The sequence below is a fragment of the Nomia melanderi genome, chromosome 3 (assembly GCF_051020985.1).
Source record: "Nomia melanderi isolate GNS246 chromosome 3, iyNomMela1, whole genome shotgun sequence".
Classification (NCBI taxonomy): domain Eukaryota; kingdom Metazoa; phylum Arthropoda; class Insecta; order Hymenoptera; family Halictidae; genus Nomia; species Nomia melanderi.
The window spans coordinates 2,586,751-2,613,377 of NC_135001.1; the positions used below are offsets into that span (position 1 = coordinate 2,586,751).

At 44.2% G+C, this 26,627-nt stretch overlaps 2 protein-coding genes across 13 annotated transcripts in view; one reads left to right on the top strand and one right to left on the bottom strand.

Annotated features, from left to right (window-relative positions):
• The first annotated feature begins 6,121 nt into the window (after positions 1-6,121).
• qin (tudor domain-containing protein qin) overlaps positions 6,122-26,627 on the top strand; it is a 316,867-nt gene continuing 296,361 nt past the window's right edge. The window contains exons 1-6 of one of the 12 annotated variants that reach the window (XM_076365496.1): positions 6,122-6,206; positions 7,225-7,343; positions 10,602-10,871; positions 10,939-11,021; positions 11,235-11,438; positions 11,528-11,608. In XM_076365496.1, coding sequence (XP_076221611.1) covers positions 10,709-10,871; positions 10,939-11,021; positions 11,235-11,438; positions 11,528-11,608 — 531 coding nt within the window. In that variant the 5' untranslated portion in view covers positions 6,122-6,206; positions 7,225-7,343; positions 10,602-10,708. The other 11 variants (XM_076365497.1, XM_076365493.1, XM_076365495.1 and 8 more) reach the window with 11 other exon arrangements.
• The window catches only part of LOC116430288 (uncharacterized), a 54,724-nt gene continuing 39,757 nt past the window's right edge, over positions 11,661-26,627 (bottom strand). The window contains exons 2-3 of the mRNA XM_031984202.2: positions 12,864-14,518; positions 11,661-12,720 (exon numbers count right to left, since the gene is read on the bottom strand). Of these exons, the coding sequence (XP_031840062.1) occupies positions 12,394-12,720; positions 12,864-14,518 (1,982 nt within the window). The 3' untranslated portion in view covers positions 11,661-12,393. The remainder of the gene's footprint in view (positions 12,721-12,863; positions 14,519-26,627) is intronic.

Here is a 26,627-nt window from a genome sequence, read left to right on the forward strand (position 1 = left end):
TTAGGAGTTTAACAGTCCGTAAGCATGTGTAACGCTGAAACAAGAAGCGAGGTGTGTGCACGCGGAAGCAGGAGGTCAAGAACAGATGGAACTGCTCCTCCTACGAAGAAGGATGGAAGCTCGCCTCTGTGGCCGAGAGGGCGAGTCGCGGGGCCGAAAGCGGAAGTGAGCGCGCGCGGGGGTAGACCTCACGAAACGCGAGCCACCACGGCGCGACGTTTTGTCCGCAGTCCACTATAGTTTCCCTCGTTTTTTTGCGCCCTATCCGCGCGCGCCGTCTTTTTCCTTTTAGCGATTGTCGCGTGATTCCGCGATGCAACCTGCTGGCAACTTCATGGTTCGCTGGCGGTCCAACGGACGCAAAGTCCCGGCGTCGATCAAGGAACGGAAAAAAACGTGTACCGGCAACGTTGGAGCGGGGTGGTGCGAAGGGGGCGGCGTGGTTGGAGGGGGTGAAAAACAAGAAAATGAAGACGTAGACGACCGTCAGTCTCCCGGGCGTCGCGTTATACCGGGGCGCTGTCGGTGTCATTAACGAGGCGCGGTGGCATGAAGCGTTCTACTGGTGTATCATCGGCGTCGATGAACAATGGACCAGCGTGGCCGGCGTGTTATTCGAGCATCTAGTTATACACAGTTATTCAGAAAACCGTGCTTGAATGAAGTGTGCATCGCTGATTAAATAATACTAGACTGTACAATAACGATTTCATCAATTTATTGCGTATCATCGATTGAACCTAACGCTGGCTCTATTAATTTACCGACACTGGGCCCAGAGGGCATCAATTTGTAGCCGTCGGTTTGCTAACAGCTCGTACGACACTAAATTGCGATCCCGCGATAAATCGTCCGGGGGATCGTGATATAACGCGATCGCCGTGGAAAATTCCGTTTAAAAAATTACGAGTTCAGTCAAGTAGCCGAGGAGCAATTGAACGTTCTTCGTAGTGGCACAGGTCCGTTCATCGTATAATTCTTTTTTCGTTCGCTCCTCTGTCTCTAGAAGGGTCGTCGGTGGATTGATGACTTCGACAAGATTCGATTCAAATCACATTTGTCCGCGGAACGTTTTAGGTGTCAAGGGTACCCAAAGACGATGTTTAAGGTTTTTAAAGGGTTCGAGAAAAGTGAATCAATTTTCGGGTAACGTGCTCCTTGTGAGGTCGTGCGAGCTTCTTCGCGAGGCGGAGGCGCAACGCGATATCGACGGGCGATCGTCGAGCCGTGGCTGTTCGTTGCCGCGGCTATCGAAATGCGAAATGTTTTCACTCAGCTCGGCACGAAAAGCGCGCGCTAATGAATTTGGGAAGGGCCTGCAAACATTCGCTGATTGCTCGACTCGTACCCGCACAGACAAACATTGCTCTCGCGGCACACCAGGAATACAGCAGCGCGAAACCATTCAGTTTCGCGCTGGTTTGAAGCCTCTTGCTGTTCACTTTCCATTTTTCAAATGGTACAGCTTGTTACATGAACGCTTTCCTTTTGACATCAATGGAACCGATTGTCGATTACAAATAAATTAAACCGTTCCGCGTGGAACCTGTTATTCGGCACCACTCTAAGGGTTGGAAATTCCCCATATAATACATAAATACGCGAAACCGTGAAACGTCGGTTGAAATTCAACGCGGTGAAGTATTGTTATATTCAACAGTTTAACAAACGTCCTTTACACATTACAATTTTCTTCTCTGTAAAACGTTAAAATGATTAAAAACGAAAGTATACAACGAATCACATTTTATAACAGTCTAAAGTATTTATTTAGTGACGGTTGATAATATTCTGGGACAACACTAACGGAGCAATTCGTATTTTGAATGTTTCCAAGATATTCTCAGTGCTTTGTATCTTTAGATTAATTATTCCTAGCGTCTGGCAGTAGTATGAAGTCTTCCACTGGAATTTTCGAGGTTAGGTGCAACTTATGTATCGTTAAAGCGGTTCACCCCTTGGGACTCGTTGTAACAGACCTTTATAGCAGCCTCGAGATATATTTCAACAGCGAACACAGTTTCCATAGAAACAGCTAATGTAAACATTACTTCCCCGTTGTTTTCTGCAAAATGCATGTGTTCTTTGCAAATATTTATCAAAAAATATTTTTTCCCGTGTCCTTTTTTTATAATACATACAAATATGTTCTCAATACGACAGTAAATTTACATTTAAATCAAATTGCAATTTTAATCGTATAAATTGATATTAAACACAGTATTTCACAGTTTTACTCGTAAACAAGAAATAGCGTTACAGTTACTGAATGATAAACTGATAGCGGTACGTCGAAATAATTGTTTATACGAAAAATGACCAGAAAACAGTGGCAGAATTCTAGTAAAGTACCGTTAATGGTAAAAAACGTTCAGTCCCCATAAGTTACTGGATTCACCGAAGCGGAGCTAAAATAACTAAAATATTAATACCTTAAAGCGGGTCGGTTCAAAGACCAAGTAGACACTGAAAAGGTAGATATTAAAGGCGCGAATAAACAAGTCGCGAATGAACAAACCGAATCAAAAATCGATAAATACGTTACCCGTCCTTTATACCGTCTCAATATTAAAACTCTCTGCCTCCCGAGCAACTTGCCAACGAAACAACGATGCACGATTAAAATGAAGTTTACGATAAAACAGTTCCGCGCGAAGCGTCCACGGCTCGCCTCATCGAATTGCGAACGCAATGGCGTGGAATCTCCACGGCGACTAATAACTAACAATCTAATAAGCATTACACCGACGTTAGCTGTCGCGTAAATGGTTCGTCATAATTGGAAGATTTTCTTGTCTGTGAGCGGAGCGCCGCTCAAAGGATGTACCTCGTTTCTTCGCGTCGGCAAGGGTGGAGGAACGAAGAAGAGGGGGTGGGGCAGGAAATAAACTGAACAGTACGAGAATGTAGATGCGGAGGAAGGAAAGCAAGTCGTCGGCATTGTTGCTGCTCGACAATGTAGCCATACGGTCGCATCGGAACAGGTATCGCTATGAACTCGTATAGATGCTGCGTTAAACTGCGAAGAAAACGAAGCGCAGGCCGTCGTCGTTCGCATGAAAACTGAAGTGATTTCGCGGGGTTGGGTTGCTGACTGGGTGGTGGTGGGGGGAGGGGCGAAAGAGGACCGAGCGACGAACCGGGGAATGAGAGGGTGGAATACCGGCGAGAGAGTCGCAGAGCTATCGACCACTCTCACTTCTCGTCATCTTCTTCGGTGTGCATCTCGGCGTAGCCCGGTCTTTGGGAGTAGATTCCCGGCAATCAAGGAGCCACGGTGAATCTTGGCCAGGCGAAAGCAAGAAGTCGCAATAAAATTGACGATCGGAGAAAAGAGAAGTTGTTAATTTTCCTCTTTCCGTTACTACGCCTTCGATCTCGTTGCTAATCCATCATCGCTTCGTTCGTGCGCTGCAGTCGACTTAGGTGTACCCGTTTTACTTTAAAAAGAGATCCCGTGAATATTAAAAGTTTAATACTACGTGCTCTTCCGCTGCCCCTACTATTGCTGCTGCAGGCTGCTGCAGCCGCCGCCGCCGACGCCGCCTACGCTCTGCTCCAGCGTCGACAACGTTCGTTACCCGTTTCGATAAGTCGACGAAGATTAATACGTAACAGTTAATTAATACGTTAGATATCTCGGCAAACTTCGCTTCTATCGTTTGAGTGTATCTTACGGTGTTGAAGACTGATGAAAAGCCGCGGAGGGAAACTAACCCTGATGTTGAGTAAGCGTTCATGGGCCACTCTGTGAAATTTTGTGTGCTGCTTGGAGAGATATATTTTTTCAAAAAGAAAGATGAACGTTCTAAAAAGTTTCCTAAACTATTAACTATATCCTTCCACTGGAATATTAACGATATTCTTAAATTGAGCATTTTAAATAAATTACATTAACCACTTCACATTGGTGTTCCGATTTGTAAGAATAATCGTTTCTGACGCCAGAGCTGAAAACACAGAAATCTCTTACTCGCGTAAATCTATTAAGAATTCCGTTTCGTCGGTTCATTGACTTTCCACGGAATGAGCGTTCGCCTGAGAGAGTTAAAGCCCCTCACCGTCGGCGTGGAAGGGAAATCAGCTGTGTCGGTCAGGCAGAAGTAGAATAGGAACATGTGAAGACGCCTCGGGTCTGACGCTGCATAGGGATTCGCCTCACGTAACGAAATACAAAGGTTACATGCACCTGTAGGAGAGCATTTGGCTGGCAGGCGTGCGTTTGTCAGTGTCCCTGGTCGCGGATCCCTTGGAAGTGTGCGGCGAGCGGGACAGAGCTGGAATGAGAGAGACAGAGGTGTTGACGAGGGTGGTGGAGGCGATGATACTGAAAACGGTCTGGAAATAAGGGGCTGAAAGGGGCCACGCGTCGCGAGCCGGTCGAGCAGCTGGCTTGAAAGCGAAATAGTCGGTCTGCTTTCTTCCTTTTGCAAACACGGGCCGGAGAAAGAGGTTCGAATGGTCAGGGTTGGGATAGAGCTACAAGTGGTGATAAACGAGGCCGAATCCTCGTTATTACCCGTTGGGGAAGGCTCGAAAATTCCTGTGGAATTCAGCCGCCTCGGCCAGCAGTCGCCCACCCCGTTTTTTACTATTGCTCTTCGTTCCGTCGAATGCAGATACCTCCCTGGCAGTCGGAAGTGCACATGTTTACGGGTGCGTTAATCTCCCGCAAAGTCGAATAATCTTGCAACTCTTTAATCTCGCCCAACGAATTGCCATCAATGCTAAGCCACTGGTCTTCAAAGGATGAACCATAGGAAATGCAGTTACCGTAAGGCGACGATATTATCCTACCACTTGATAATTGAACAGAACTCACTATGTGTTTTTTTAGTTTCGACTGGTCACGTGTAACCGTAATGAACAGAAACTTAGTATGAAAAATGCGATACAAAACTAGTCGTCAAATGGTAGACGGACAATAGGAAGGTCGCGCAATAGGAAAATAGAGAAGAGGCAGTGCGCAGCTCCAGACAACTTCACTGGTTTATTTTTAGTAACTCCGTCAGCCGTACTTTAACTTCGCCTAATGGATTCGACGAAAACGTCGTATTTCTGATTCCTCTTTGTATCTTCGATAATGCATTATCGCGCGAAGGGTATTCAGCCTCTCGCGTTTAAAAGATGCAACTAACGTCCTAGATAGTGGAGGTGTCTTCCTCGTTTGTGAGGCAGGATACACGCAGCCGTCTCGGTCCGAATAGAGGACAAGAGGAGCGGTGATCGGGCAGAACCGTTCACCGCACGGCGAGTTTCACTCGGGACCGTTCTCCCGGGCTCTTCCTCCGCGAGAGATCTCCTATGACGGGAAAATGAAATCTGATATTGTAATTCTGTGCATTTGTGTAACGCGACCTGCCGCTGCTGGAACCACCCGGGAACGATACCACGCGCCAGTCGCCCTTTTTCAAACAGGCCGCTGCACTTCGTGAAATGAATTTAAAGCGGGCCGCACATACACAACTACGAGAACGTGAATACCGTAATATTAAAACACAACCGGCTGTATGTCACCTGAAATCCGCTATGAACCACGGCCCGCGTTTATGTGGACGACGGATACGTAATAATGCCGAGACACGACCGGGTAGTTCGTCTTTTTTTCTCAAAAATGGAAAAAAGAAGAAAAGAAGTCTCGTAGGAACCAAATACGTTGGCAGTTACATTCGATTTCATTTTTCCTGGCAGAACATTAAGGAACGGCGCCGGATCGGATGAAAATTTTATCGGCGACGCGTGCGGAAACGCTACGCGCGAGCTAAGTCCGTTTTAGACGTCGCTTTTTTCTACCGTGAAACCGCACTATGTTGGCTCGTTTGCTGGCCAGCCAGACGTCTGCTTGTCCGTTCGTTATTCCGTGAATAAATAATTGAGCGAACATGCGCGTGCGAAAGCTTGATGAAAATTTCAATCGATGGCTTTTCGTCCGTTCACTGCTTCAAAATTATTCAGTGATCTCTTTCTCGCTGCCCCGTTTGTCCCTCTCTCTCTCTCTCTCTCTCTCTCTCTCTCTCTCTCTCTCTCTCTCTCTCTCGCACTCTCTCTCTCTCTCTTTGCCACCCTCTCTCTTTCTCCCTCTTTCCCTCTATCCCTCGCGCTTTTTGTGGGAGTGGCGACAATTCCTGCGACAAGAAATTCTCCTCTCGCTCGGCTTCGATATTAGTTCCCTACGAAACCTCGCCGCAGCCCGAATTTTTATCACGGTAACGCGCATTTCCACGTATTACAGGACGCATTTCGCGTGCCGCGAGACGACGCATTTCGTATCCCTTGCGATGTAAACGGGATGGCGGGCGTAGGGAAACTGAGAACAGCCTCCGAATCTCCATCGTGTCACGTAGGACCTAAACTGGGTCAGCGGAATTGAATTTAGAACCGAGTCAGGATATTGTGACTATATAGCGATGGGATCAAACACACTTTGAGTAATGTCGGGTATGCGCCAAGAATTTTAAGAATTTTTCTCGAATTCCTTGGACAATAACGCACTAGACCGAACACCTTGAACTGTTTCCGGTAACTTCGAATGAAAATGATATGCCCGCTCGACCGGAAATAATAATTCACTTATACTCTCGGTTTCCGAGCTATTCCTGTTTTTTTATTCGCAGCCGTATTACATTTGCGGAATACAAATTGGTATTTGCGAATAGATCATGGAAATTCGGGGAAATTCTAAACTTTATGGACCAGCTTTCAAACGTGAAATGTAAATGAAGGATGCAGTCCCTGTATTTATGGTTTGATTCAACTGAAAATGAAAAGCATGTTGAGATGTATCGTTATGTTTTATTTATTCCATTTACATCCATCGTAAACGCGTGAAGTCCATAATTCGATTATTAAATGATCTCTAATCTGCGAAAGCGTTCTTCATTCGTGACAAGGTTGTGTAAAGGCTTGGTCATTTATTTGTATCCTAATACGAACTTCAACAAATGTTGTTGTTCGCCGTTCGTCGGTGCTTAAGATTATCCTTTAACGATTCCGAGTCTCTATCTCCCTCCTTCGAACACACCGCTAGCCTTTTTTCCTTTATCGAATCTCAGAGATCGCACAGTTATCAGTATCCAGGTACAATTTCCCTCAGCAGGACTTACTTGATTCTAAACAGATCGCGCGCAGTTATCGTAGAAGCTGATTTGGGAGTGTGCGCTCGCTCAATCCCATCGCTAAACGCGACACTTGCAGCATTATCTCTCGTGTAAATTCCATTTTCAGCCGTTTGCCAGCTTCGCCGATTGTTTTCCCGATCCGTGTTCGCGAGCCAAAGCAGGAAATACTCGTACGACTCGTCCCCAACGAGCCGACGGAGTATCTTGCTTCTTAGTTTACGCAAGGTAGGTACGTCTTTATTTTCTCTGTTCGGTTCGGCCCGACATCCAACTCCTAGCGAGTTTGCGCGCGCGTGTAGGTACTCACGCAGAATGTTGCCTTCTATATACGTACGTGATACACGTATATACGAGCACACGTGCACCGGGCATGTAAATAAGCGATTTCAAGCAACGCGAGGCATGCGAATGTTGAATTATCCAGCGGATCGATCATACTTTTGTTGCATATTACAACGGTGAATCCCGAACCGGAGAGATACCCAAGCCCGGCAGGAAGTACTAGCCAAGTGATAGAGTTGAGTGCGGGGAATTTTTATGGGTAAATCGATGTTGCATGCGGAAAGGGCAAAGGAGGAAGAGGGGAGGTGCGAGAGGAGACCGAAGAGCTAGGCTTGGCGGGAAGAGGACGACTTGTGGTGGGGAATGGAACGGGCAAAGCGTGATATCGGGAGCTGCGGGGAGGAGCGAGAAAATCGCGGAGTGACCGAGAGAAGGACGGAGAAGGAGCGAAGGAGAGGCCCGGAGCCGGTGAAATGTGCGAATGCAAGAGTGCGAGGAGGAAGGAGCGAGGTAGTGAGGTAAAGGGCGCTAGAAATCTGGGGCGGGGATAGATCCGGGGCTTTTGCGCTGTGCACGCGACCTTGAATGCCAGCCAGCCTAGACCTTGCTACAGCTCTTTCGCTCGGCTTGCCGAGTCCAGAGACCGCTTCGCTGTAGATACTGTTGTTTCGAGCGGCGGCCTAAATCCGATATCTCGCTTCCTCCTTCTCCTTGCCTCACCTATCCAACGACCTGTGCGAGCCGCGCGATCGTGACGATTACGTAAAAGATGAAAACGCGAATTATCGCTGTCTCGATCTCCGGCAATTTTGTTTGGAGCAAATCATTGAGCGGCAATTATTTCGAGATCTTTGCAGAGGTGTTCTGCTGGGATAGAATATTTCGAGCGAGGAACATTGTTTGGGAAACTGTATTTTGAGAATTAATCAGTTGGGTTCGGAAATGACTAGGTTTAGAAATAGTGTTTTGAAATATTCTGTACGAAGGAAAGTTAAAGGAGAGGTTGTCAGTTGCTATCCACTTGTTCGGTTGCCTTATTTTTAATACGAAGTCAGCGAAACAGAAGGTCTGGGGAAGGAACATTTAAAATGCAACATGACGGGACGTGTTTCCTGTACAGATATTCAGAACAGACACTGGGCCGCAGACTTTCTATCTGTAGTTACTTAGAGATGAATATTTCTAGAGATGTTTGTCTTGAACGTACCAATCCCGCAAAGATGCTGTGGAGAAGTGGGACTGAAAAATATCTTCGAGATTTGCACTTTGATACTATTGTACTTTGTACGGAGCATATCTTGGAATGTTAAAAAAATATTTGGTATTGTAAACGAGACTGTTAAAAATAGTGTATTTTATCATCTGTATTTGATAATTTTCAAGCGTCTGTGGTTATCTATTTAAAATATTATACAGGTCTTTTGTATCTATTCAGAACATGGCGATCGAGGTTCACGAGTCTCTTGCTCGCTGAAGCGATCGCGCTGGGTGGGATCATAACGGACCTTCGGTCGCGACCGCGCCTAGAATCCAATGGATCCAACATAACTTCGCTTATCCACCTGCCTTTTTATGTTTTTGCCAAATTGTACAGTTCTCGAGATCACGGCGGCATCTGTCTTGAGGATCGCGAGACGCTTCTAATCACGTGACTAGATTCGCACCGGTTTTGTGCTGGGAACTACCGATCAGATACATAACTAACCGGCGTATGTCGATCTTCAACTGTGCAAAGTTACGAAGACTTCTTATTTTTTTAATTACGTGATAAAAATATGTAATATTCGTTACGCAATATAATTTATATCGTGTTTTAGATTCTAAAGCGTATTTTATTATTATCTTCTGTTTGGGTTAGTGCAGCAGATAATTTGTTAAATTTTAGATAGAACAATCAGTAGTAGAATTACATTCTCATAATTGAAGTAATTGTAATAATCATTATTGAGGTACTCTGCGAAATATAGATTTAATTTATATCTTCTATAATGGTAATAACACTGTATGACGGGTGTAAGCAACGATAGAGTGGTACCCTTTTATTATTAATACGTTTATGACATGAAACGTAATGTGACTGCCTATTTGAATTAGTTATGCTCTGGTACATAACGCGCATAATGATTCTTTAATTTTTAACCAAGCTCCGAGATAAATTGATCATGCAAACTGATGTTAAATTTCTTTTGCAAAATGCAACCTTCAATAACATTTAAAAATACAACCGTCTATTAAATTTGTTAATATGTTCATATTTTTTAACTTACTTTTATTCAAGAATTTGCTGCAATGCAATATACGGTAAGATTTTAACTAACTCTAATATTCATACAAATCCGGTAGTCACGTGACTTGCAACGTACTTTGAAAGTTCTGCTCATGGGAACTTTATTTACATATTTGTAATAAGTGAATCTTTCTTTTGTCTCGTATTTAGTGAGTAAAACACATATACCATATAATTATTGTATGAAGAAAATATTTGATTATATATCTGTCAATTATAATGACAAATATTTCACCCGAATCATTAGAGATTAAAACGCATGGGTTCACAGATAGTTTGTGTCGGCACTGGGCTACAATTCAAATGTGTGACGCTTGAGTTTCTGCACGGTCTGTTGCGGCGTGTAAAGTTTAAACAGTGTTTCGACTTGCAATAGTGCGTGTTCTAACTAAATGAGTAGAAAAGATTCGTTTAACAAAATGTTTATAGCACGGAATGATAATAAACAACCTAGCAATTATAGTTTTCCTTCGACGAAATTGCGAAACGTGTACTGTATTCAGTGCAGACACCAGTTTTTTCTTCGAGGTAATTGTTGATTCTTTCGAGCCACACGTGTACCGGCTTTTCTACATTTTTTTTACTTACACGAGAAACATATATACTAATGCTATACAAAATATTACTTTGTAATTTCATAGCATTGAACTGTTAGTTTTAGAAATTAGTTGCTATTTCTGTTTACATTCTATCCCACTATGTTTACAAATATCTTTATAGTGAAACTAAGTTAGGTTCAATGTCGATTTACAGTCTCAATACATATTAAGAACGCAAATGCAAGTATTGTAGAGGTTAGAACACTATTTAATTTGAAATTCTCAGAGAATATATTTCTTCTATATGACATTCGTTAATTTATGGTTCAATATATTATTTCCTTTAAAAAAAGTTCTTAAATTTGTTTGTTTCAGAATTTGTACCTTTACGGGGGCTAATTCCTTTATTATTGCAATGCGGACATGTCATATGCGATAAATGTGCAAAGACTGCCTATAACAAACCTTGTTTTGTATGTAATATGACTTCTAAGTACAATAATGATCAGACTGCTTTGTTACCTTTAAACATGTATGCATTGGGACTAATGATCGTATCCCACAATCGACCAGTGGGTACTGATGACTCAGACATATGTTTCTTTAAGCCAATTAGTTCTAGAGTGAAACAACAATGTATACAAGGTTTGTATTTTCGAAAGATGAAAGAAAATATTAAACCTTCCTGAAAATAAATCAACTTTATTTTCAGGATTATGTTATGAATGTGGAGTTCAGGCATCAATAAAATGTCCCCAGTGCAATGCTCTTTATTGTTTAAGTTGTTATACCAAGGTATATATAAATATATGTATATATATTTTGTTTATATTTTTCCTTATATTTCCACAAATTCTTTTGAAGATGCGATGCAGTTTATTATTGTTGTAATATGTAATAAAAAATATTATATTTCACATGAATTTTTATTATGTCAAAAAATTTACTAAGGTATATATAATAAAAAGCATTGGTAAGTGAAACCATATCTGCTGTTTCTTTTGTCAGATCCATGGACGAGCATTGCAAGGACATTCCAAAATTATTTTATCTAACAGTAACAATGAAGATGCTCTTATTGTTCAAAATACATGTTCAGAACGATGCAAAGAACCATTGGGGTATTATTGTGAAAATTGTGAGATAGCTGGATGCTCTCATTGTATGTTGAGATTACATAAGAAACACAATTATGTGTCATTAGTTAACAAGGTTTGTATATTTAATAGAATTCAAACAAATATCTTTTCCGACTACCTTATATATAGAAAATAAAAAAGGTATCTTTATCTTTTTCCCAGAATACGGACTTCCTCATCGATTTCCATGAGATGTGCACGTGTGTCGCTCAGAGGTTGCAGAGGATTCATCAGGCGCAAAAGGTAAGTCTCAACTTCAACGTATGCGTTTATTGGAAGAAAGTCTATCATTTTATTGCATATACAGAAGAATATTACCTATCATATATTACAAAATGATAAATAAATAAGTTCAATACTTGTAACAACTATTAAGTACAAATAGAAAATTGAAACGTTGTTACATTCTAATACATACTTCTAATAGTTACATATTGTTCCCTCAAAAGTGGGAAAGTGTCGAATTAATTTATTATTATGTTCGTTGTCATTCAGAACAGCATACTGTGCATGTGATACCCTTAACGAAAAATATAATTAACATCAATCCGTATGATACATATACAAATGCAAAAATTTTCTATAAAATAATAGAGCATATCCTGTTATAAATAATCACGCAGTAGAAATATGACTAGAGGGAAAGAAAATACTTATTGACATTATTCAGTTATTTCGTACATGTTTTGGCTTTCCTAACTGCTTATCGTGTGCTTGAATAATTAATTTTGATGTCATGATTGTCTTCATATCTTAGTGGAACAGGATAATTTGATTTCATTAACATAGAGATCTCGTATCGAAAATTTCCCCTAACGTACGCTAAACATAAATCACGCACAAAAACCTATAATATACATATTGCACATTTTCAAGTTTCACAAAATCCGCCCGCATTCGACAATGCATGGCATGCGACTTAAAGATTGTTGCTATTTAGAATAAATAATGGCAACAAGGATTGGTCCTTTACGCGCTGAGCTTAGATCGCTAAAATTACAATAATTTAACTATAAACTAAGTATTCATCATTCTTCTTCCTTCTCCATTTCTGGTTTATCTTTGAGCTTCTCCTTTTCCTCCTTCTTCAACTTCTCCTTCAGCTTCGCCTCCATCTCCTTGAATTTTAGTTCCAAATACCGATCTACTTCCGGCCCGGTGAAGTCCTCTGGAAACTTTGGCATTACCGGCAAGATGTACTTATAAAGCCGTTCGTTTAGCACGTATAATTGAGTGGTCGTCTCGCACTTCACGTTAAACCACCAGTCGCATGTTAGGGCCACTTGACTGAATATAGTACCATTCGGACATAAAAATGACGATTTACCACCGTTGAGGTCGCAATAGTGCCACACCTGCAATTATTAAAAATAATTGTTAACTTCTTAAAAATAACACTGAAGTCTCTAGTACTCCGCGAATGAACGTGCGCTATCTATAAAAGCTTCATATAATTAATCTATCCGAAATATTACTAATGTAATATTTTTAATCGTACCTGACATCCGGTTTCCGGATCCCCGAAGAATCCTTTGTACCTTTGTTCCTTGCAGCTGAAGTTGGTTAGCGGTATGCTTGAATAAGCTGGATAATCAACGTTAGCTTTTCCCTGCGTGGCGCCGTACTTTACCGACGTCTGCGGGACATTCTGTTTTGGGGTTGAAATTTTATTAGGCTCCGTATAACTATAAGCCGGACTTTCCGTGGTCGCTGGCGTCGAAGGGTATCGACCCTGCTGCAACACGTCGTCGTTGAAATCCTCCGTGATCTCGTAAGAATTTTCGGTGGAACCGTCGCCGGGGTACTGGTGATGATTCACATGGGGCCTGATAGTCGGCAGGAACACGTCTTTGTTCTTCTCCGGAATATCTTGAACCACCGGGATGTAATACTCTAGCAGCTTATTATTTAGACTATTCCCGACATAAGTTGGCTCAGGCTTGTGGTTGTTTAGATGGTCTCTCATGAAGTTCGGCTCGAGTTTCTGGTTACTTAGGTTGTCCTCTAAGTAGCCCGACTGGGCCGGTGGCTCAGGATCTATTTCGTCCTCGTACGTCAGTTTGTAACGCTCCGGATCGTCGGTCAGGTACAGTGGGTTCGGTGTGACTTGGAATCGCGTTTCGGTGATCACTTTCGGTCTCGTCTGCGGTCTTGCTTTGACACTCTGTACTTTTTGTGGTAATCTCGGCGGTGCTTTTATCAGCGGTGTCAATGGAGCTTGTTGTACCAGCGGGTATTCCCCTTTCTTCTTATTATGGAGGATGTTGAGTATCTCCGCCAGTGTCCTTAAACTGTTATCGATGTTGTCTCTGTTCAGCACCTCGGGTAAGCGTTCGCTTAGGTGCAAACTTTCGACTATCTGATCCAGGTTTACATTCGGATTTCGAATTAATTGGGGGCTCGGCAGGGGTTGCTTGCCTTGGACAGGCTCGGGGGACGCCACGGTGGAGTACGCGTGCGGCGGGGATGGTCGATGTCCTTGGAACTCCTTCGCAGGATAATGAACTCCATTTACAGTTGGCCTGCCGTTATAATCTAGCGGGTAGTCGTCTCGAACGTTGCCGGGCACTGGCTTAGCCAGTTGTTTTCTGGGCAAGTGGTCTCGACCGTTTGTCGCGTAAGGTCGTAATGGTCTCACGTTTGGATAGTACCTGTGCTCCTTGCGTGAGATCTGGCTCGGTGTAGCTGTGACGTCGAGGTACGCTGTTTTCTGATGTTGGTATCCTTGATATTGAACCGAATAATCATCGTGGCCAACTTTAGCGCTGTACCTAACAGGAGCGAAGTAATCATTGTCACTTCCCACACGGTGAGGATCATACTGCACCGAGGGAATGAATTTCCTGTCAGTACTTTGAGGATTCAAACGATGAATATTCCCCTTTCTGGCCGCGTTGTTTAACCTGACGAAGAATTGCGGTTCTTTCCTCAGCAAGGCACTGCTTTGATACTCATTCGCAACCTTTTGCGGCAACGGTGTTTGCCCGTTCACGTAGTTGTTCGCGACATAGTAAGTCATGTAGGGTATCAGTCTTCTGTATCTTTCTTTGAACTCGTCCAGCGTTATCTGCGGCAAGGATTCCTCATCCTCCTCTTCCGCTTGCGTTGTGGTTGAGTTTGTCGAGGACGTTGCGCACGTTCTCAGAGATAATACTGCAACACAAAAGCAATTGCGATACGTTCAGTAGAGCTACAGAAATCCACGATTGACAAAGTGGAATGCGTCGCGATGAGCATTCCAAAAGGGTCAGTCGAATATTTGATGCCGTTATTTTTCTCTCATCGCCGAAATCAGATAAAAGCGACGCTGAAATATTCAGAACGCGGATCGAATAATATAAAGTGGGCGAATGAAACTTTCATCAATCCCGCGTATTACGAATCGATTAATCTCTATTTAGATCGGCGCGTCAGTGTCAGGGTGACGCCTGACGTCCCAGGATACGATCTGCATAAAATTCGTCCCAGCTGTAAAGTACGTCGGAAGCGGCGTCGTCGGGGGTGGCAGCGCGAGAGATCGGTCATTTGATAAATGCACCTGCCGCGAGTTCCTCTGAATTCAAGTGTTTTCGAGTGTCGCGCGCGGTCGGCTGGCGTACGGGAGGGGTTGCCCGTAATCAACGGGATACGTCGAGATATTACGGGGACATCTCGTGGTCGGCCGGTGCCCGAGGGGAAAAGATAAAAATCAAACCGCCGCGCGGAGTTTCCTTATAACCGCTCGAGATACGTTTCTTAATCGGCCTTTTAAAAAATCACCGGCGTACATCGTTATACCGGTGGCGCTTCTTCCCCCATCTCGATCTCAATCTGCTCCCTCTTGCCGGATACGTGCGAAGTAATGCGTGCGCTGCACTCCCGGCCGGTGAAATTAAATTAGAAGGAAAATATTCGGAGAGCCGTCCAGCGCTTTTGCACGTGCACCGTGATAGCAAGAATAAAAGCACACTGTACGGTTGTGTGCGCCCGTGCACGTGTACACACCGGCCTGTCGTGTCGCGCGCGTGTACGCGTGCACTCGTGCAGGATATATTCGCCCTGGCACGTTCGAGTGCTGCAACCACTAAAAACGTACCAATCCTCCGGCTCTACCCTCCGGCTTCAACCCTCAACCCTACGCGTACCGCTCGTCGACTAACTTTCTCTCTTTCTCTGTCTCTCCTTCTCACTCTTTCTATTTCACCGTCCCTCACCTTCTCTTATTCTCGTCTTCCCCGATCGTACAGGACGGCTCAATCTTCCTGTGACGCCAGTCAGTTTTATTCAATTCCCTTCGATCGATTCGCTAATTATGGGTCGCTTAGCGAATGATGCTGTTTCGCGACGAACCTTTCCCTTCGTCCGATTCGAAGTGTTATTTATTCGATGGTTTTTGTTACTGTGAGAGAATTCTTGGGAAATCGCGTGCTTGATTTCATTCTACGAAAGAACAATTTTGTTTCTTTTATTAATCTGTCCTAATCGTAAGTGATACGTTGACAACCGTTGAATACATTCGTGGACTTTTATTATTTATTTTGTTCAGATTCGAATTATTTTGACGATTTACGGCTTTGCGAGAGCACGTTGCATTGGAATCTTTTCACAGAATGGCAATAATTCGAGAACTGAGCGAGGTTTAATAAAGTTAAACTGGTTCACATGCTTAATTCCCGCATTTGTAATTGGATGGAAAGGTTTCATCCCTTAAACAGCTTAGTCCGAGCGAGAATCGAGCAGAGCGTGTCGAAACCGTTTAATTTACTGCTATACATATACGGCAGGTGTAAGTTCATTATACGTACACCACACCCTTCAACTTACTTCATTCCGTCTCAAGTTGCAATAATAAAGGAAAACCTCTTTGGTCGGTTATATCATCAATCTAAAAACCATTAAGAAAAGAAACTGTTAAGAAGAACTTCGGATCACGATACTCTTTTAAAACTATTCAGATCACCCTATTTTACGCAGGGCACCCGGTATACCCAGAAATTCTCCACTAACACGCGTAAGTGTTTCATCAGCGCGACACTTGGCATAGCGCTAAAACCGCCTCAGGCAGGCGTAAGTTTCCGCGTGAAACGTGGGTCAGGTTAACTGTTAATAACTCTTCCCTCACTTCCATCGTTGTTCACCATTACACCAAAAGCCTTCTTAGCGTCGCGTCGCGAACGACGGATGCGAAAGAACGATCAGAATTCGGAGTGTCCTCCGGAAAGGTGTCCTTTCCTTTCGCAACCCTTTCGGCTCGTTATCGGCTTGATCAACGAGCGACAGAGGAACGGGGAGGATGAGAAACGTGAAACGTGTGGGATATAAACCGGCGCGAGGCTCGCTAGATCCGCCATGAATTTTTATAAACCGATTATTTAGTGGTGATGTAACAAAGTGCGGGGAACCGGTATCACCGAGAGAAAAGCTCGACGGGTATTCGAGCGTGGCACATCAAAGGGACGAGCACGCGGCGCGGCGGCCGGGTCGCGTTTCTCTCTCTCGCGCGCGTACACGCCGTGCCAGAGATACACACCACCGTCCCCGACCTGGAAATCCAATTCGATTCTGCATGAAATGAGTCTGGAAACTCTTCGTGTAGCGTCGGGCCGCTTTATTAATCCTGTCAGTACGGAACGTGATTGAAAAATCCGCAAAGCGCGTGTGCCGCGCTCTCGCGCGAGCGCGCGGGCGCGAGCGCGGCCCCTAAGAGGCGCTCGCCCTGAAAATTTACAAAGCGCCGGAGCCGAGTCGGCACGGCTGCGGCGAGAGGAGAGGGTCGGTTTGGTAGAGAGAGCCTGTATCTGCATAAAGATGTACACGATCCTTCGGGGCTCTCTAACTGGACTCGAGCTCTCGTGTCTCCGCTCCGCTCGTTTTCCCTCATCCCTTCCCGGGCGCGAATTCGATTCCGGCGCGGCGCCGCGGCGAGTCGAGGCGGTATTTAGACACCTCAGCTCGCCACATCAAGCACGCGACACCGTTCTTGCTGCCAGGGAAAACTTTAGTTCCCTTATTTTTCGGGAAAAAACGTTTAGCGCGCGCGAGCGATAATTTCCTTGATTCTCCTCGCCGTGCTCGCCTCAATCCGCGGACGCTCTTTTGACCACGGCCGCTCTCTGTTACGCCATTAACGTTCCACAACGATTTTTCGAACCCAATCGCGTGTTACCGGACTGTTTGAACTGCAGATGAAATATTAATCACCGATACGCTCGGTGTGTTTGGAGACTGGCTGGAACCCTCGCAATCGGGAATTTTCGAGATATTCGGGTACAAAATTCAGGCTCGCGTCTTTGATATCGAGCCGGCGGAGAATTCTTTTCGAGCGGAACAGGAGAGGATTGTTTCGTTGATAGCAGGTCGCACGCGAAGGAATTTAATAATGTTAATTGATCCCTTGGGCTGTAGTTTCTCCTAGTAATGCGTTTAAGTGTGTAAGGCGGCGGTTGTAAAGTTCCAATTTTTTGATACAGGAACGATCGGAGAATCTATAAATCACGATGGAATCTCGATTGCTCAATTATCGCTTATTTGAAATTTATATTCATCAAGTTATTCGTATCTTCGGATCGCTTGTCTCGCGACAACTTTTTCAACGCCCAGTTGCTTCGGTTGTCGCAATGTCTGCCCACGCCTCTGTCGGCTCGCGTTGTATTTAAATTGGCCATGAATTGTATTCCGAGGTGTGTCTTTCACCCGGAGGACGCGCACCATTTTTAATTCAATTTCATCGTAATTTTTCACTTAAACGAAAGAACTCCTCTTCTTCGTCGCAGGAAATGAGAAACGGCTCTATTTCGGTGGCCGCGTATCGCTTTCCCGGCCAGGTCCTCCGTCAACCGGTGGCGTACAATAAATAAACCGACGGTCGCAGTAATTTTACTCCCACGCGGTTCCGAATATCGGCGTTACCTGCGCCGGCCTTGATATCAATTGTCCAGTCCCCCTTTGTGCCGAGGGAGAGGGAGATATGAATTACGATTGTAACGATTGTTTTCTATCGGCGCCACCGATCGAATAAATTTCATTCTGTCGCATATCTCACGCCTAATGCTTCTCCCTTGCTTCGTAACAGATACCTTTTAGATCACGATACAACATGAAACTTCGGTGGATTTTAATTGTCCAATGCTTCTCACCATTTTGCCGTCCTAGAGTCCAGTAATTGGCTTCTTCGAATCAAAGAAGAAGCGTTGAATTTCGCGAACTGCAATGTTGTTGCGATGAACAGTATCAATGAAGACGTTCATTTAGACTGGATCGAATTCCGTCCGCATTCTTCGAATAGTTGCGCCCGCTGCGATCATGTTTTGTTTGTATCCCCCGATTCGTCAACACCGACTTGCTCTATTCGCGAGGCCTGTTTCGGTTTGGTCGACTGACAATATAAATGATATAAACTAGAGATCAACGAATACTGAATCTTTTGATATTTCAACGATCAAAACTGGTTTAGAACACACGATTATTTTAACCGGACCGAGCACTAAGTTTGTTAACTGGCCGAAAAAAACTTTCTACCAATCGGGAGCAAAGAAACACTCATTGACTGTAACAATTACTGATCACCAAGCGATATCTTTGATTCACCGGAGGATTGATTGCTATCTATTTCTCTTCTGTTCCTCTAACGATGTACATACTATGTATTGATTGAGGGCACAGGGGCAAGTGAGGTCTTTCGCTGTTTTGTTTGCGGTATTGATTAATTACCGTGCGATTGTATTGACGGACACCAGATTAGTGCTGGAAGCGCGTGCGAGAAGAGGCATGCCTCCTTCCAATCGGCCTCTGACCAATTAGACTCGCGTTCCTTTCAGCTGTTTTCTTTCTATCAACGCGTAATACGTGTGGCAAATTGGATTTCTGCGTTGTGCAACATATTGTAGCGGCGCGACAACGAAAACTCGGTGTGTCCGGCAGAATGTCGTGCCGATTCATCGGTATCTCGATACGGAATATTAATTGGCGGCTATTGGTCTCCCGGATTACGTTATTTCGAACGCACGTGACTTGGAAGCATGACTGACGGGGAGTTTCATTGCGAGACAACTACGGAGTAGAACGCACACAGAATTCCGAAGCTCTCCTCTCTGCCTTGGCTGTCAACCGATCCGTCCCAGTCCCTTCGACCGTGCGAAAACTAATCAAAGTTCCCGCGAATCGGAATCATTCGTTTCCGGTTTCAAAATCTATTTTCCCACTTCGCCGTTGATACGTGTTGATTGAACCCGGCAATTCGCGAATTTGTCTTTTCGGGAATACAAAGCTGCCGATAGAAAATTTCTGTTTTTTTTTTTATGGAGCAGCCCCACGTGTCAATTTAATCGAATTATTATAGCTTCGTTGAAAATAATATAGACGTATTAACACGTTCACACCGGTAAAACTAATGTAATTCGTGCTCAAAGTGTTCACTAACGTAAAACACCATATATAGAAAGACGTTCAGCGCGGACGCGTTAAAATTAATAATCGCTTCTACTGTATTACACTAATCACTCGATTTGTATTATTCCTACAGGCAAACCGCACGTTCGAACTGTTTCCCTGTTTCCCTCGCCGCGCCGAATTTTTTTTTATCCCGAATTATATTCCTCCTCCAAATTTATCTATTCTCCTTCAATTTTTGTACCACCGGTATCAGCCGAATTCGATGTTTTATCATCCCATAAAAGTATTGATATTTTCCCAATGTTTGTAGCGGCAATTCTATCTCTGCGCGGCAAAATTGGTAAAATACGGCGCGATTGTATCGAATATCAATGAAAACGGTGTTGAACAGTGCCACTTGTAACGATTCAAGTGTATCGCGGATCGTTCCGCACGCGATGCGCGTGGAGGAGTGTAACGTGTCCGGCAAAAACTTGAAAGGGGTCAGATTGTAAATTGTGCTCCCCGCCGCGGCGCGCCGCGCCGCGCGGCCGTGTAACGACCCTTTCGCTTTCGCGTCGCGTGCATATAATTACCTTCGTTACGTGCGTACACGTTGCCGCGAGCGCGCGCGGCCATTTCCTTCGTGCCGCCGCGGCCACGCATCGCCCATCAAGATGAGAGAATACGCATTATCATCGCGCGTTATAAAAGCCCCACTCGTCCATTTAAAATTCCCGATTTCGGTATCGAAAAAGGCGGCGAACGGCCGCGGGGTAATGCGATCACCTAGGGTAAATGAGGTTTTAATGATGATCGTTTCAGGAATGCGTTGCGCTCCGCGTTGACATCGTTGCTAATTGATCGTTGTTGTTCCGTCATTTTTCCGACACGTTTTTCTACACCCTTGCGCGCCCCGCGCTTCGTGCCGTTTACATCGTTCGAGTTCGTCGCTAGGAATTATGTGTAAGTAATAATCGAATTCGGCGTGTTAACGAGATTGAAGCCGCGAGCGGCGATATGGAGGAAAAAGTTGATTATCATGGAACATTAACTTTTAATGCGAGAGTTCGTTACACTTTCAGTATATCGCCCGAGTATTGTTAATTATATATGCGGGGCTACTTATTTTAGAGAAGTTAGATAGGTGTACATTGAATTGAAATTGATATTGCGGTGTTCCTTGTATTTCATATTTAGTCGGTGGGAATATATTATAGAATCTTAATTGAACGTGTGTTCGCAAGGCTGAGTTGATTTTTATTCTAGGTATTTATCTGTTGATCTAATTTGTCGTTATTTGATCTGTATTTTTCTTTAAAGCGTACACGTATGTTGAGTTGGGAGAATTTTTTATTTCTTGAAGCGTCTCTTAAATGTTATGCACCGCGCATACATAAAATCCTCAGTTTAGTTACGATTTACGTTCTCTTGGATTAGCTCCAAGTACTTTCTTTCCGCTACTTGTACGTCCTTTGTTTTCCACGGACGTTTCGGAAACGTAAAAACCATGGAACTCGCTACTCACTGCTACATGTGTCTCCCATCCAAGGATCATTACTAGACCAGACGTTTATTCTTCATATATTCATACAGAAATCTATGAAAACAGAATTTAGGATAAAATTTCATTTTCTATACTAATAGACCCAGTAAACGAAAAACATATAGTTTATCATATTTCATCACGCCATAAATACCTAAACAACAGCCCAATTACACCTCATCCATCGATTTCGCGAACAAAGGATTCGTCTGACTCAAACTTCTCACCCTATTCACTGATCACACTCCACTTAGCACTGGTCGAAAAACACTGGGTCAAGTTCAGGAGATCGCGAAAGCGTGGAGAGCTCGTCGCGGTGTGTAAAGGTAAAACGAAATGTACGAAGGGTAATTGGAGCCCGGCGAACGAAGACGAATCGTGTTTGAAAATTTCGCAATTTTCCCTTGGGGGCCGAGGAAAAACGTACCGGCAGGGAAACTGCCATAGTATATTAATACGTGGGCGGCTGGTAGTACGCATTTCTGGTTTACGGTTGACCCGTCTGAGTACGGCCGCTCCGGAAGCCCAGAAAAGCGACTCTGTACCGCCCGCGTTTTGCACGTCATTTAATTAAAGCCGGAAAACGAGCCGCGTAACGACACTCGTTCCGCCGGCCGGGTTCCGAGGTATCGTCGTATTTGGGTCTCGTGGGGTCGACGGCTGTGTGGGAGTGCTCCGGCCGCTGATTCGGGTTGTCGGAAGATCCGTCGACGCCGGATACGCTACGACTGTTCGTCGGGTGTTCCTACGGTACTGTTTTGCAGCTTGTAACTGAAACTGGACCCTGAAGGGGATACAAAGCTGAGAAATTAGACGGCACAAGAAGCAACCCATGTGTAAGTTTCTATGAGATTTCTGTACATTACCGACCCCTATCGTTGCGCTCGGAGACGCTGCCGAGACTTAGCTGGCAGCTAAGTCCCGCCTTCCTTCAGCCCATTACGTTCTTAATTATAACGGTCTAATTTTTTTAATACTTCCGCACCGAGCGTCTCGAAGCTACCTAACTCCCTGTGATCTCATTAGTGCCGTAATTATAATTAACCATTATCAAACAAATATCATTGTACCTTAATCTACAAATACCTTGTTTGGTCAGAAGATGACATAAAGTCTATTGAAATAAATACCGACACTGACGAATGTAAACGAAAGACCAATGGAATTTATTAGCCAATGAAACCCCTTCGAATCCTATCCATTGCTCCCTACAGTTACGTCGTCGATCCCGTTACAATAGAAAGGTAACGGTATAAGTACCTTTTTCTCGAAGTTTAATAACGCGAGACCTTTCCTTTCTCTTCAAACGTGAAGCGTACGTTTAACGATGAATAGCAAGGAACCGTAACGTGTCGAACAAATCCAATTTTTTCGGTCCGTAATAACGGGGCGAGCAGTGTTTCATTCGGAACGAAGAGGAGAAAGGGAGAGACGGTGAGCCGGCGTACGGGCGCGTTTGAAAAGCGCGAGAAGAAAGCACGAGTGACGACAATTCTTGTGTCGCAACGCGGCGACTGCTCTCAGACGAGGTTCGTTAATAGCGGCGCGCGTGGGCCCGTACGAATTCCGGGCCGCAGATTCCCCGCACTTGTAACCAACCGGGTGCTCTAGCGGCCATTCTTTGAACCGTGCACTATCCTCGAGGGGAATACGGAATTTCGCTCGATCGATTGATTCCACACGATTGTGCCGCCGAACAATACAGTCTCGATTAAGCAACGAAAGGCCGGCAAACGAAAATTAATACAACATAGAGGACCCACGCGTTTAATAGTGTGAGCATGTGTGCGTGCGCCAGCGTGCCTGTTGTACCCTCTGTTCCTTCGGTGTGTTCCGGGTATTATGCGCGGCTACTGTTGCTCGTGTTAATCGGCGAAGCTTCCGCGGAAGGTTGTTTTAAAAATCGGACGATCGGATCTTGATCGACCGAAGACTGTTCGTTCCTTAAAACAATTGTCGATCGACTAAACCTTTGCACTAGGAAAGCTGAGTTGCCATTTAGGTTGAAGCTATACAATTATGAAGTTTAGTATTTAATATTGAATTTTATATGATGCATTAACGCGAGAAATGTTTGGAAGGTTAAATCTTTTCGTTGGAAGGATTTCTCGATGGACAATAGGAATATGAAGGTTCTTTGATGACATTGATAATATTTTTCACAAGCGATGCGAAGAGAAATTATTATTATAATTATTATAATTAAGGGATTGGTTTTAATTATATATCGTTTCGTTGCGCAGAATTTAATATCAAGTATTAGACTTTCTATAGTTTCGATACGTCAAATCAAGTGGCGACTAAGAATCGCTTGTCAAAAAAATTAGAGTACCTGGTTGCGTGTTTTCCATGTCTATGTATATTTTCACGTGTTGGGGATTGGCCAATTAGCCAGGTTAAATCAGATCATGTGGATACCGGCTAAATAGGTGCTCCAATAAAGCTTCCCGTCGAGATCGCGGCCAATAATCACTCGCGTTCCGCTGGTTCGCCGGAAAACGTGCGAATGTTCAAGTGTCGACGTGTAGGGGGTTGTTTAAAAGGATTCGATCACGCGTGGTGTAATGCACATGAAATTTTACAGATTTAATGAACCTCGATTTGCGCTCATTTTGTTGACTGACGAGTGAACAGGATGGTAGTGTTGAAATAACATTTCCACGTGATATTCGATACAGTTTTCGAATCGTTGAAAATGGTCAAATAAAATTTATTTAATAATATTCAGACGTGAGCTGCATTTAATACACAGGTTTTTGAACTCCTCTTTTACTTGAAGACGCTAAAAATTTGTCTTCGTCGGTTCGATAAAATTCTATTTCCAGTTGTATTGTAATCGTTCCACGGTCCCTGATTCTCCAAAAGAAATGATCGAATCATTCAACAGCTACAGCTTTCGAACAAATCACTTTCATATATTTTTCAATCTCTACAACACGTGACGGATCGTGTGAATTCGATACCTCTATTTTTTGCATGCCCTGTACAACGTATCAGCTTGAGAATTAATTGATTGGATGATAACTGGATTGCATTCACGGTTCCGCGATGCTTGATCGATAGGAGGTGTTTTACGAGACTCGGCTTTCTTTACAGTGATTTAAGCTGCCGTTAATTAATTCGCTTTCTCCTTCGTTTCGTTGAGGACGATTTCGGCTATAAATTACAGGAACGATTGCCTCGGTGGAAATTGGTTTTTGCATTCGCGCTTCCTTTTTCTTTCGCCATTAGGCAAACAGCGAAAGGACCGGTACGCGTCGCGTTCGATTGGCAGCCTTTAATACGAAATTGATTTATTTCGTTGCCCGTGGTCCCGTTTCGCTAGAAAAGTCAACGATTCGTAGGCTCCGGTTGCTCGGATCCCGCGGATGCTCCGCTATTATTTGAATTTTCAGCCGACTCGTTCATTTGGTCGAATAATTTCAACTATTCGGTCCAGGTATTCCGCAAATTTAAATCGATCCTATGCGCCCGATCTTATTGGCCCGCTGGAACAGAGGTAATATAAAATTAGCGATGAAACGCTTTGATAATTGGGTATTAAAATCTTGCGATAACTGCACTTTGTGCGTTTGCTCCCCTCGTTGCCCGGACGCGGTGTGCGTCCCTCCTTCTGAAAATATTTATGGTCGCGCGAATTTGTCCCACCGATGATATTATTCGATACGCAATTTCATCGAACGTTTCGTAAATTGATATTAAATCAATTTACCTTATCCTATTGTAAATCGTAGTCGGGTCGCACGTTTGATATCACTTTTATTTAATCATTTATGAAAAGTGGACAGTCCGAATACTTTGTCATGGTCGGTGGTATGTAAACGTTCCGATGCCATTTTTCTCGTACCATTTTATCCGGCGTTTTAAATATTTGTGGTAAACTTTCCTGGCATATTCAAAGCTGAACGCGCGCTCATGCGTTCGTCGGTTATACGATATTCAGCGTTTTTCAATCGAAATTAAGAAACATTTTATTTCTCACATACTCACAAGAATTCCTTAATAAGCTACATCCAGGCGAAATTTGTTCGATCTCGTTCAAATTAACACCTTTCCTTTCATAAATACATTCCTTTCTGTTAAATACCAATGATATTTACAATATGATAATTCTTCAAAAAGAGTAGGCCATCTCTTCCGGCCTTACCATCACTCCGACGGAACAAACGTAGAAATTGTTTCGAAATCCTTCAACCACGTACGCGCGAGGAACGAGTTGTACGAGAAGTTGGGCGATTAAAATGAATCAAATTCTCCGTATTCCGAGGCTGTTTAAATCCATAAAATCCACAGTCTAATTACGACATCTACCGGCGGGAACACTTATAATGGCGGACAATAATCAGCTAAGAATTCCGCTCGTGCTGGGGAGGGGGATGACGGTTTACTTGCGTTCGGTGTTCCGTTTCCCGTGTCTTTGATAATCAAGTCGCGTTCACTCGACTCGACGCCGTTGCGCAGTCCTCCCTCGCAAAGAAAGGAGATCCTCGCCGTCTCGTCGCGTGCATGTTTCGCGAATACGACGCTCGCTACGCTGTATCGGTAGCTGGCGACATTTCACGGGAAACTTCTTACACGCGAACGAGCAGTTCCCAGCCGGGCTCGACGACGGGGTGGGCTGGCTGGGGGCGCGGATGCTGTCTTCGGGCTTTGAAATTACAAACGCGGAGGACGGGGTCTGTCCTCTCTCGTTACGATCTTCGCGACCAGTTCGCGGCATCCAGACGCGCCCGCGCCGGAAGTTGAAGTTCGTGCGACTCTCCCAGCGAGATACAGTGTATCCAGTTACAAATAACGAAAGTATTCTCGCCCCTGCTCCCTGTTCCGGGAGAGTTCTCGACAACAGTCGGAGTTTTACATGGTAATGCGCTGGAACGGGACGAACTGGTGCACTCGAGTAACGTTACTCTCGGCGTTTCGTAAAAGGGGCGTTGATTTCCCCTGCGACAACCGCGATAACGAAACGTCCGGTGTCTACGCGGACTTAGATTTTTCGGGGATGATTCAGGGACGAGTGGTTTACTATTGAAGCTTATATCTGGTCGACGATCAGGGGCAATATTCGTTGTTTCATACATTCGAGAGGGGACTGGATGAATTGGTTTGTGAATCTTCACACTTCAAAGTAGTTCAGATTACTGAAGTTAAATTAATGTAGTTGTTACTTATTTCTTATCGGAGTTACTCTGGTTTTGGTAGTTCCTTCAGTTTTCGGTTCAATTATTTACTTCCTTAGTCACGCTTTCCAGTTACCTCGTATCTTAGAACGATATCTGAACGATCCTCGCCTTCAACATCGTTACATATTTCGTCGATCGTTCCATCGAATGTTTGTAAAGACATACTCTGAACAATCCCTCAAAGCTA